This window comes from Lactuca serriola, chromosome 3 (genome assembly GCF_051521515.1).
Source record: "Lactuca serriola cultivar US96UC23 chromosome 3, Lser_US96UC23_V15, whole genome shotgun sequence".
NCBI classification, from domain to species: Eukaryota; Viridiplantae; Streptophyta; class Magnoliopsida; order Asterales; family Asteraceae; genus Lactuca; species Lactuca serriola.
The window spans coordinates 313103202-313116979 of NC_136410.1; the positions used below are offsets into that span (position 1 = coordinate 313103202).

Below are 13778 nucleotides of genomic sequence, written 5' to 3' on the forward strand. Positions count from 1 at the left end.
TTATTTTTCCAGGTAAGCATGATTCGCAACTATCATCTGACTTTAAGTCAAATGACTCCAAGACTCCATCCTTTTGGATTTGGCCTATGTGTTTCTCGCTTATATGTCCAAGACGACAATGCCATTATGATGCTTTATCCAAGTTATTATTAACAGAATCAATACACAATGCATTATTTCCTGAGTTATCAACCACAGATACTATTTCATACATGCCATCACAAGGTAATGCTTTAAAATAAAGAACATTATTAAAGAAAGCATTAATAGAACCAACTTCATTATCAAATGAAAAGGTGAAACCTTGTTTATACAATGCATGAAGGGAAATAATATTTCTTCCCATTTCTGGCAAACAACAACACTTATTCAAATTTAAACTAAACCCACTACTTAGCGATAAAGAGTAAACTCCAATCTTGGTGACAGGTAAAGCTTTCCTATTCCCCATGATTAAGTTTATTCTTCCTTGCTCCACATTCTCACTTCTTATTAGTCCCTACAAATCAGAACAGATATGAATACCACAACCGGTATCAAGGACCCAAGAGTTAGAATGGGGTGAGTTATTAGATAAGATAGTGTAAATACATGCTTGGTTGGGTTTAACTTTCCCATCCTTCACATCTTGCTGGTATTTTGGGCAGTTTCGCTTCCAATGTCTTTTGTCATGGAAATAGAAGCATTCAACCTCTTTTGGGTGAGAAGAAGGAGTGACGAAACCTTTCTTGGTTCCACTTGAAGAAGAGCCATCAAGGGTCCTAGCCTTGGTACCCTTCGAAGAGCTCTTTCTCTTCTTCTCTCAACTTTTCCCGATTGCCAAAACCAGAGCGGAGTTTGGAGTAGGAGTGTTAACAACCGACTTCCCCTTAGGATCTATTGCAAGCTCCTCAAGGAAGTTCACATTAAGCTTCAGCAACCGATCCACATACCTTTGCATTTTCTGCATGTGGCTCGTGAAGGATTCCCAGTCCTTCATCTTGGTTGTTATCATGGAGCAGATGATTCCATACCTCTCTTGTTGTGCACTTTGATGGTATCTTTCCATTAGATCTTGGTTCATTTCAAAAGGGTAGAGGTCCCCATAGGACTTTTGGAGTTCCGCTGTCATCGTGGCCATCATGATGCATGCCACTTTGGTAGCATCCCTTTCATGTGCCTGAAAGTCAGCGATCTCCTGGGGAGTTGCATTGGTCTCATCAATCTCCTTAAGCTCCTTATCGAGGACATATTCTTTCTCCTCGTAGCGGGTAATCATCCTGATGTTTCTGATCCATTCATTGAAGTTGGATCCATCAAAAGTGACTTTCCCACACAAGTTCATAAGGGTAAAGGAGCCATTAGGATTAGAACCAGAAGCAGCATTGTTTGAAGACATCTAAAGGAAGAGGACAAGATTAGATTAGATATTAAGAGAGTTCTTAATAAAACACCCAAATGTAATATTAAGGCTAGGATCCAATCACAATATATTATAACTTAGAAGAGGTATGCTGTAATCCAAGCTATAACATATTTGAAAGGTAGGTGAATGACGATTCACCAATTTCCACCACGAAAACCGAAATATTAAATATTAGGTTTTTGATTGGTTCTTAGAAATTCCTAGATTCTTTTGAGATTCAATGAACTTTTCAAAGGCATGTTTCAATCTCGAGTGTGCCCTCCAAGTTTTGTAACTGGGATACCGAGGATCACAAAACGAGGTGTAAAGTAACCATGCAAATCACTTGGTACCCTTAAAGTTTATCACTCAATCGATGTGCCGGTAAACCACACACGCTCCACCGATACTATGATAAACCTTAAGTCACCCTTTAACTACCGCGTTAAGTCCAAGTTAGTGTGCCGGTGAACCACACACGCTCCATCAACGACTTAAACAAAGTGTAAAGTGTAATTTCATGGATTAGCACCTTATTCACATTTTTCCTAAAGTAACTAAGATTGGGAATTTAATAAAAGCATTTAGTTACTTTATAATATTCATCATACTTTTAATTAGAATTTATAAGTCCTTGTCCTACCCGTTCGGCTAACGAACCTCCACCAGTCAAGCAAGCGGTGGGTGAGAGTGGACACCCATTAAGTTGCCATTTTATAGGCAAGAACCTTATACCCACCTTATAGACATGCTTCGTGAATGAGGCGTACTAGCGGTAAGACGACTTTGATCTTATACACATATATATTATTATTGACTTATAATATTATAAGTATAAGGGTTGAATTTTAACTTTTAAAATTATAAGGGTTGGAACTAAAGTTTTAACATGACTTTACTTGTTCCAAAACTTGAGGGCAAGTTTTTTAAACTTTCAAAACTTTTCATTTCTTGTAACTTATGAGTTAATTAGGGTATTAAAAATGAAGACTCTTCATTTTTATAACCCATGTGATCTTTTAATGGTTTTAAAACAAAGTGACTTTTGGTTTTCCATAACTTGAGGACAAGTTATGGACTCCATTAAAACACATAATGATCAAGAATTAATCTACCACATAGGTTACAAACAATTCCTATGATCATCTAAACATCATAAGATCAAGAACATGAATATTAACACTTTCATGAATCAAAAATTACACGTAAAACTTTGTAATTTTGATAACTGTCATTGTAAATGGATTAGCAAGAACATTACACAATCTAAAACAAGTTTTAAAGTACCAAAACAGTTTAGGGTAATGTGCCTAGTCCATTTCCAGCAACAAAAGTCGAAAATCTGCATCATGAGGCTCCTACTCGTCGAGTGCACGAACCTACTCGGCGAGTAGGATGAAGATACACATGAGCTCGGCGAGTCCCCCCATGGACTCGGCGAGTTCATCAGGAAGATTGCACAAAATCGACTTTTTTCAACAATTTAGCACAAATAACAAACAACCAAGCCTAGTCTCTGTTACCACTGATGGGTTTTGAGCATTCTAACACTTCCTAAGTGTACATGCAACCCTAATAACCTTGGATCTATGTTTGTCTAATTATCATGCAAAGTTGAATTCCAAAGTTATATTCCTATCTAGCATACATGGGGAACAATTTATAAACTTGAATGAAAGATAGAATAACTTACCTTGTTGTTGCTTATGTTCCTTGAAACCTTGTGAGCCTAGCACCCCAAGTGTGATGCCTCAAATGCTTCACAGAACACCAAATGCTCTTGCAAAGACTTTTGAGAGAACACACACTTCTTAAAATTGGCCTAGCCCTCTTGTTTCATGTGTAGCCGGTTTTGGTGGAGAATGGGACTCTTATATAGTGTTGACACATCTAGGGTTACACCATGTAAACTCTAATGTGTCATGACTCTTCATTTCCATGACCCATGGGTTTGTAACTCCCATGGAGCATCCATGGAGCATCCTATGGGTGGAACCCAACTTGATAAACCATGGAGCTTCTTAGTCCACTATACAAGATATGGATGATTTACATAATAAACCCATATATTTAGTTAGTTATCTTTTGATCACTTAATTAATTCTAAATTAATTCTTGATCAAACTAATTAAATAATATTATTAATATATTAGAACTTATAATATATTAATAATCTGCAAGTGTTATTTCTCTCATTTAGTCTATCCAATTGCATGGTGCCATGCAACCCAAATGGACCATGTCGGGTCGTGTCAAGTACTTACCAGAAATAGTTATGGACTTAGACACCTTATCCAACAGTAGTGGCTCACATTAATGTTATATTGTTCTCGTATTAGTGTAGTATGTTCCTTCTGTTCTAGTGTATAGTATGTTCTTTCTGTTCTTGTTATAGTATGCTTAAACTGACTCATGTATGAACTGACTCTTTTAAGTTTCATTGTTCTAGAAATAGTGAGTAGTAATCCTCTAAACTATACCTGTTATAGTTTACTAGTACTGTTGTTTGAATGACTGTTCATGTTTGCACGCCTTTGCTACCCAAAGGTATTGAACTGATTGGAAGAACTTTTATATCTACATACATATACATAATATATAACTAAGACTTAAACGACACTCGGACAAACAACCGATAGCCTAAGTCCACAACCAAACAAGGAATAGGAAATAAAGCGAGTTATCAGTCCTAAGCCCTTTCAACCTTATTTATATAACTATATATAGACATGATTTTGACAATATATAAGCTTAAAGAGTTTTGTAAAACAATAAAGAGTTTATCATATAAAAGAGTTTTAACCATATGAATGGTTATTAATGACTTGATGTCAGTTTATAAAATGATTTGAAATAGTTTGTTTGATAACACAGTTTTGAAGTCTAAGAAATCCTTTTGTTTGATAGTTATAAATCACATTTTATTGATACTATAACTATAATGGTTTCTACTTGTAACCCCCCCTAAAAGCATTTAAAATCATTTAAAATATAAGTTTAGGGGTATGAACTCACCTGCAGTGAGTGATTCAAATGAAAAATCGATTAGGATGCTAAGTATGCCAAGTGAAGTCTCGAGCACAAACGGATCCTATTAAGCATATAATGACACATATATGTATATAATTAGTGTATATAATAACTAATCATGTACGGGAACAACCTTAGGTGCTAGGAAACACTTGGTATGAAGTGTTACAATCACATATGATTGTATGAAAGGGTGTTTACGGCCACACAAGGATGTGTTCACGGCCACACATGAATTGTTTATGGCCAAGGAGTTTATGGCCATGGGTTCAAGGGTTCACATCCACCATATGAACTTGAAGGGTTTATGGCCATGGGTTGAAGGGTTCACGACCACCATGATCTTAATTATGAAGGGTTATGACAACTTGAAGGGTTTATGACCGTAAACTCTTGAAGATCACGCATAAAGTGGTTGCTTATAGGTTAGAATTCAAAAGCTTCTAATGGATAACAAGTATATGGAAAGGATACTTACGTTTTGGAAGCTTATAGGGTGATTACGACCCAAAGAACAAGTGTGTGTTCTTGGTGTTCTTGGTAATTTGAAGATCTAAACCCAAAAGAGATGAATTCATGAATGAAATCATAGGGTTTCACTTGAATAAGAAGGATATCAAGAAAGAATGGAAGAATCACTTACAACTTTGAAGAGAAATGGAAGTGTTCTTGATGATACTTGAGTGAGAAATAAGTTTTCAGCATTAAAGATATGAGAAATGAGGAAAAATTGAAGGAATTCTATACTAGTAGGAAGGGGTTTACGGCCAAGCTTGGGTTTATGGCCGTAAACCCACTTTGGTCCGTAAACATCCCTTGATGGATGATCTTGGCTCAAATTGAAACTCATAAATTCCTTACTTACAATTCATAGCATTAAGTCCTATGTGCACAAGGCTTAAAAACTTCTAAAATAACCCTTAGCAAGGCTAAAAGGTAACAGAAACTAGTCTGACCTTTGTTTGAATTGAATGACTTTACAAGATAGAAATTTTGGGTTGTCACATTACCCGCCACGTAGCTGCTAACGTGGATTTTACTGTTTATTATGTAAACATTATACCAGTAAACTTTTTTTGTTCACATTATACCATTAAAAAAATTTTGTACATATTTTACCATTAAAATTTTTGGTACAAATTTTACCATTAATCTTATATAATTTAATAAAAAAATAACATTTCAAAAAAATACATATTATTACCTAAAATTGGGTTTTCCATCATTGTTACTCCCTGATTTTGAAAGGTTTGGGTGAGAGCGTTCGTTTTTTACAATGATACTAATCACTCCCTTTTGCAACAGCATCATACATTTATGTTGGTCAGGCCGGGGAGCAAGCCAGACTTATGTTGTGAGCTCATGGATAATCCAATCTGTTAAGTTGTGGACGAATTACATGTTGTTATTATATTTCTGCTATTTGTTATGTATCGATATTTTAGGAGAACTCACTAAACTATGGACTTACAGTTTTGGAATATATTTCAGGTACTTCAGAGGATCGCGGGAAAGAGAAGACGTGATCGTGCACCTCCTCATATTTTGTTCTACGATTTTGGGATTTCTCTTATGTGAAACTTATTTTGAAAACAATTTGTAAACAATGATGGTTTAGGGTTTATTTTAAAATTTTAAATTTTCAAGAATTTTACGAATGTTATACCCAAACATTACAAAATCAGGGAGTAATAATGATGGAAAACCCATTTTTATGTAATAATATGTATTTTTTAAAATGTTATTTTTTTTAATAAATTATAAGATTAATGGTAAATTATAAGTTTAATAAACATTACAAAATCAGGGAGTAATATGTCGGAATAAAACCAATTTTTTTTTTAAAAGGTTAAGAATTAATTCATGAACACCACAAGCTGACTTGAGTTCTTGCCTTTTATCCACACAAATTGGGAGCCATTTAAGTAGAATCCAGAACATGAAATGAGAGTGATACATCTGAAAAGAACAAATATGTATGGTGATATATTGAATTCCCCCACAACATGGATGGACCAAGTTTTGAAGTTGATTGTGAGCATCAAATATATATAATTAATGTTCCACTTAAATTAACACTGGTCCCACCCCTCTCTTGCCTTACAACGTACTATATATCCCAACATTCCCTCTTCCACTTCATAAACACCACACAAACGCAATATATATGCTATACTCCAAAAAATATCTCTATACGTTGGTGTGAAAGCATAGAAAAACTCAATTAAAGCTAAGGATCAATCGATGATGGGTAGCAAACATCTAATTCATCTTCCTTATATGATCAGTCAAAGCCATAGCCATGGGAAGAAGCCACCAGTACCAAAGGGGTGTTTGGCTGTAAAAGTTGGACAAGGTGAAGAGCAACAACGATTTGTGGTTCCTGTGATGTATTTTAATCATCCGCTCTTCATGCAGCTCTTGAAGGAGGCCGAGAAAGAGTTTGGGTTTGCACAAAAAGGTACCATCACCATTCCTTGCAATATCCAGGAGTTTCGAGCTGTCCAAGGCATGATTGATCAAGAATACGGCTTTCATCATCATCATCATCATCAACTTGGTGGGTGTTTTAGGATAGGATTTTAATATATATATATATATATATATATATATATATATATATATATATATATATATATATATATTCACATACCATATGCGTCGTAGGATCTGGGTATGGACAAATTTTGTAATGCCATCGTCTAGAAATTAAACATCCTACTTGTCGATGACTATATATATTATGGTTGATGGGTGATATTGTAGTTTTTCAATATATATATATATATATATATATATATATATATATATATATATATATATATATATATATATATATATAAAAAGTTCATTTGAGAATATAATTTTGTGAGACTATAAAACCAACATGTTTTTATTGAAATATTTTAATATTCTATTGTTTGTAAAAGTAGAATATGTTATATATATTTCTCACATGATATGTTTTAAAATATTTTTATGTAAAATATGTTAAAATTACTGTTTTAGAATATTAGAATATTTTTTTAAAAAAATGGTTTCACGGTCTCACAAAATTAGACTGTCTCATATAAACCTAACCCTATATATATATATATATATATATATATATATATATATATATATATATATATATATATATATATATATATATATATATATATATATATATATATATATATATATATATATATATAAAAGTTCCTAGCTTGGTGGGAATATGGGATTGTGTTACAAATTTGTATTTGGGATTCCATGTTAAATTACGGTGGTGATGAATTAAAAAGAGTTAGGTTCCTTTAGAGTTCTCGGTGTGCGTCTACACTCGTTTTTCTGACGTGGAGTGGGGAAAATGGCGCTACCATGCCAAAACACTGCTCCTTATCTCGCTATCGCCTGTTATCGTCATTTTTGTTGCCTTCTGTTGCCCCAATAACGTAATGTAACGCCAGTTAAATTGAGTGAACGAGTTGGTGAATGGTCAACAGTTAAAAAATAATTATTTTTATTTTACATATAAATACACATATACACAATTTTTAAACCACACAAATTTTCTCTCATCTTACAAAGAAAACCACTTTTCTTTTTAATTAAATATGGACCAAAACCCGAACATCCTACCCCCAAACACAAACACATATGTCTCGATGGGGTTCGCACAGTACGGGAGTTATATGAACCTACTCAACACAAACTCACCACAAATAGCGCTTCAAGGGAACTTTTTTAATCTCAACTCACTCCCAATGCAATTTCCTACATTCCCTTACATGCAAAAAAAAACCTAAAATTTTCAACAAAATATTTTCATTACTTTCATTTCTATGCAAATAAACAACCACACAACCAACGCTAGAAAATGTTCTCAAAACACAAGTGGGAGGCAATCGGAAAGGGAGAGGGAAAGGAAAAAGGAAAGGGAAGGCAGGCACGACAAGTGAAGAAGAACCTCCACTATGGTGGACACCAGAGGAGGAGTACGCGTTGGCGGTGGCGTGGTGCGAGACTTCATGAGACTATAATCGCAAAAGCAAAGTGGTGTGAATGATTTTCATGTACACAAAGCTATGAGGGAACAATATCAAGTCGAAATGGAGCACGCTTTTGAGTTTGAAAAAATATGGGAGATTGTTAGACTAGATCCAAAATGGAATAAGGTGCTAACATCGATGGAGGCACAATCAAATAGGTCTCGCAATTCTTGTGAACTTGATGTTCCCGACAAGTGGACTAATATCGACCTCAACACCGACACAGATGACATCCACAACGACATCGAAGAGATCTCCCTCCCCCCACGCCAATCGATCGAGCGCGACAAAGCAAAGCGCACTCAACGTCACGCGGGCGAAGCTGATAGAAAGGCACAATAGTTGGCGTAAATGAAAGCAAAGTTCGACTAACATGTCACACCCCCGAACCGGGACGGTAGAGACGTCCGGGGGTGGATGACGTCATTGTAAAGTATCATCACAATTGAATATAAATGGACATAGAAACCCACACAACATACATTAAGAGATACAAACTTACATTGTTACATAGTGTATTTGATCAAAGTTTACACAACATTGACTGAAACGTAACAATTCCAAAATGTAACAAAAATCTAGTTCCCGATGACTTAAGTACCTGCTTATTGGTTACCTGAAAATACAAGTCATTTTGAAAATCGTCAACAATGAATGTTGGTGAGTTCATAAGCATTTTTGTATGAAAACGGTTTGTATCTGTTTTGTTTGAAATGTATTGTATGTTTCCAGAAAATTCGATATTTTCTATAACACTGAATTGTATGTTTTATACCAATGACAGAAAAATGTATGTATGCGTGTTTCTTTGTAAGTTCCCAGAAAATCCAATATTTTATGTTGTATAAAAATTTGTAGTCTTAAACCCTAAGACCGGAATAGTATACTGAAAAAAAATAAGTAGTTTTACAATTTAATAAAACCGATGAAGTGTAAGATTCCCATAAACCAAAATAGTATTGTTAATCTGTGAGTTATTATAACCATACTAGTGTGACTGTTATGCATTTACGATGTTCTTCAGGCGTCGGAATCGGTAATATATTTGTCACCCTAGACTGGCCCGTCTGGCTGTAGCGAACAGCTCAGGTGTGGGGTTGTCAATCCACGTATAGATCTATACATAACTATCTCGCTCTCCCTCCAGGAGACTCTGATTTTAACGCATGACTTAAAATGTACTCTAGGTAGGTACGGTGAAGATGATGTCTCACTAGAGCATTAACGGATTTGTGCGAACTTTAACTCCCTTTATTGTATAACGAATTGACATCACTAGTGTAAATTTGTGACAAGCATTTTATAACACACATTTTACAGGTTTCATGAGATGCAGTTCATGACACACGTTTTAACAGTTTCATGTTACACATTTTATGACATGTATTATGTCATCAGTTTGTTTTGTAATCTCTTTTGTGAAAACTATGTATAAAATTTTATATAAATGGCTAATAATAGTTATGTCTAGTAGTAACATAAAATTTTGATCAAATCTCTTCTTCCTCAAAGCTAACCAACACACACAAAGAGGGTCAAATCTTCTCTAGAGGGGCTAGGGTTTCAAAATGAGACTCAAAGGGTAATGGAGGTTGAGAAATGAGCGGATCATGGGTCATAATGTTGCTTAAATAGGGTCCAAACCCTAAAAATTAGGGTTTGTCCCCTGGGTGCGTACGCCCAGCTTACCCCCACTTTTCTGAAAATGACAATAATACCCACTAGGGACCAAATCTACAAACAATATACACATCAAGGGTCAAAAATGAAAAGTATCTTGAATCGGGTGTTACAAACTTTTTTCTAATAAAAAGAATCTCAATTTCGTCCATACGAACAACTGGTTGTGTAAAAAATCATAGCAAAATCTCAATAAAACATGTCAAAAAATCAAATTTCTTACTTGATAACTCTAAGGTCGCCACTCTTTGAAGAGAACATCCATTTACAGAATCATGATAAATTAGGAAACCCTTGCTATAACTTGGAAGAAAAGATGAAAGTTTTTATTTAACACATAGTTGTGGTGATTTTCTGGTGGCTATGTAGCAAATAATATTTTCTCACATACGATAGTTACTTGTTGGTTTCCTTTTCTTTTATTATGTAAACATGGCACATTTAATGGAAGGGACGAGAAAGGACTTCTGGGTGTAATATCCCAAAAATCAAAGACAAAATTTTCATTTTTAAATTAATTCCAAAATCCATAAATTACATAAAACCATAGTTTCCAAATTAATTCCAAACTGTATGTGTGTGATGCGCTGCTACACCGCCGACTCTTTCCCCTTCGACGGAGAGGTACCTGAAACCAAAACCAAAACTGTAAGCACAAAGCTTAGTGAGTTCCCCCACCATACCACATACCATACAATATCGTCGGTATCTTTCAACCGGTATCCTGCATCGGTATCTTTCAACCGGTAACCTTCATCGGTATCTTTCAACCGGTAACCATCATCGGTATCTTTCAACCGATAATTGACATCGGTATCTTTCAACCAGTAACTGGGGTCTATTTCACCCCTACCACTAGCATACAATCAACAGATATAAGCGTACAATCAGGCATATCCGGGTACTGGCCTACCCTTGGGTCCTAAGGACCACTGTTAGGGAAACTAATCCCTACCACACACATAACATAAACCCAGATAAACCTCATAACCAACAAATAACCAGACCAAGATAATTATCACCAAGACCATTATCTTCTAAATACCCCCTTTTGGTGGGCCGGCATTGTGGCCTTAGACCCACCCCTACTGGAAGGTAACTCACCTAAATGTCGTGTAGTGTCTGAACTATCCTCGGTGCACAAGTCGACTCCCTACGACTCCTCCATCCCTACACGACAACCTTCAAGTCAACACACATCACATACAACCTTAAACAGGTTCAATCCATGTTCAGCCAAAGTCAACATTGGTCAAAGTCAACATTCAGTTGACCTGACTCGCCGAGTTGGCCTACCAACTCGTCGAGTCCATGCTTCTCTAATCCGACACAAAACCCCGACTCCACTTGTCGAGTCTAGCAAAACTCGACGGTTTCTCCTTCAATCATAACATCGGGACCATCTTCATCTGAATCGTCGAGTTCCTTCTTGAACTCGTCGAGTTCATCTCCAACATAAGGACTTGTCCAGTCTATGATTCGCTGAGTTGTATGAACAACTCATCGAGTCCATCTTCAAAGATTGGGAGATTGTTATGGACTCGCCGAGTTTGCTCATACCACTCGCTAAGTACCATGGATTCCAGGTCCCTTTTCGCGTCTAAACCCACAAGGGACTTCCTTCCTAACACCTACCCATTCACAGAAAAGGTTTGGTGCACAAATGGTCACCGACTCGTCGAGTGCCAAGAACAACTCGTCGAGTCCAACCTTGACCAATTTCATATAGTCGATTTAAATGAGGTCTAACACACCAAAATCATAGATCTGGCCTCCTGATGTCCATTTTATACGTAAATATCCAAACTTGATGCACATGCATGGGGTTTTTAGCTAAAAAATCCATATAAAGTGTCCTACAATGTGCATGGGGCTCTCATGGCCCTAGAGCTGGCACCTTTATGCCATGAGACCACTCTTAAGGCCCAGATCTGAAGTCAAAACTCACTCAACACTTCCAAATCCGAAATATGACTTAGAAATCCATAAAGATGAATAACCACATAGATGAGTCAAGACAGGGGCATTTTACCTTGAAGCTGCTAAAAATGAAGTAAGATCTCCGGATCTACAAGCCCCAACTCGATTTCCAAGCTCCTTTCTTCCTTCCAAGCTTTACAATCCACACAAGAACACCAGAAATGGCCTTAACCCACACACAAACGGCTAGGGTTTGATATGAAGCTTTCAAGAGAGTGTTACTGACAAGGGAGGCTGAGTTAAGTTGTTTATATAGGGTGCAAACCCTCAGATTTAGGGTTTCACTTATCCAGCACCTACTCGCAGAGTCAGTCTCCCGACTCGTCGAGTTAGTCACTTAAAATGTCCGCAGCCATGTCCCTACTCGACGAGTTGATCCTCCAACTCGTCGAGTCCCAGAGAAAAATACATATATTGAAGAAAACATACCAGGTGTTACAAATCTCCCCCACTTATTTTAGACTTCGTCCTCAAAGTCTGTCGCTCGATCCTGAAAAAGCTCTGGGTAATGCTCCCTCATCTCTTCCTTCGGCTCCCAAGTTCATTCCGAGCCCTTTCGATGCTGCCACTGAACCTTTACCAGATCCACCCTCTTGTTCCGCAGATCCTTTAACTTCCTGTCAAGAATCGCCACTGGTCTCTCGATGTAGTTCAGGTTGTCGTCAACCTGAATATCCTCCAAGAGTACCACCTCTGATTCGTCCACCAAACATTTCTGTAACCGGGAGACATGAAAAATGCTAGGAATCTAACTGAGTTCGGCTGGCAGATCCAGCCTATACGCAACCTTGCCCACCCAGGCTATAACCCTGAAAGGTCCAATATACCTGGGGCCCAGCTTGCTTCGCTTCCTGAATCGCATGACAGCCTTCCAAGGTGACACCTTCAGGAGAACCATATCCCCGACTTGGAATTCCAAGTCTGATCGGCGCTTGTCGGCATAACTTTTCTGCCAACTCTGAGCAGTCTGAAGCCTGCTTCGGACCTGCTGGATTCTCTTCGTAGTCTTGAGTACCACCTCGGTACTCCCCATAACCCTCTGACCAACCTCACCCTAACATATCGGGGTCCTGCACTTCTTCCCGTACAACATCTCGAAGGGAGGATGTTCAATACTCGCATGATAGCTGTTGTTGTACGAGAACTTAGCCAAATGAAGGTAAATATCCCAACTACCTCCAAAGGCTAAGACACACGCCCGCAGCATATCCTCCAAAGTCCGGATGGTCCGCTCACTCTGTCCATCTGTTTGCGGGTGAAAAACGGTGCTAAAATGCAGACGAGTTCCCAGCTCGTCATGGAACTTCTTCCAGAACCTGGAAGTAAACCGAACATCTCTGTCTGAAATCACCGATACCGGCACCCTGTGCCGCACCACCACCTCCCTGATATAAATGTCGGCCAACTTTTCGGCCGAAATACTCTCCTGAATCGGGATAAAATGGGCGCTCTTGGTCAATTGATCGATGATGACCCAGATCGAATCCACTCCCCGCGCGGTCCTGGGAAGCTTTGTGATAAAATCCATCGTGATGTCCTCCCATTTCCACAGCGGAACATCCAACAACTGCATATTGCCGTGAGGTATCTGATGCTCATCCTTGACCTTCCTGCAGGTCAAGCACCGCTCCACGTACCATGACACATCCCGCTTCATGCAGGGCCACCAA

The 13778-nt window shown here is 37.5% G+C and overlaps 1 protein-coding gene across 1 annotated transcript; it reads left to right on the forward strand.

Moving 5' to 3' along the window:
- The first annotated feature begins 6545 nt into the window (after positions 1-6545).
- On the forward strand, positions 6546-7172 carry LOC145094964 (auxin-responsive protein SAUR32-like). Its single transcript, XM_079032920.1, has one exon. The coding sequence runs from the start codon at positions 6659-6661 to the stop codon at positions 6998-7000; it is 342 nt and encodes a 113-aa protein (XP_078889046.1). The 5' UTR covers positions 6546-6658; the 3' UTR covers positions 7001-7172.
- Positions 7173-13778: the final 6606 nt, after the last annotated feature.

Excerpts from the sequence above, each read along its gene's own strand:
- LOC145094964 (XM_079032920.1), top strand. The coding sequence starts at position 6,659 with ATGATGGGTAGCAAACATCTAATTCATCTTCCTTATATGATCAGTCAA.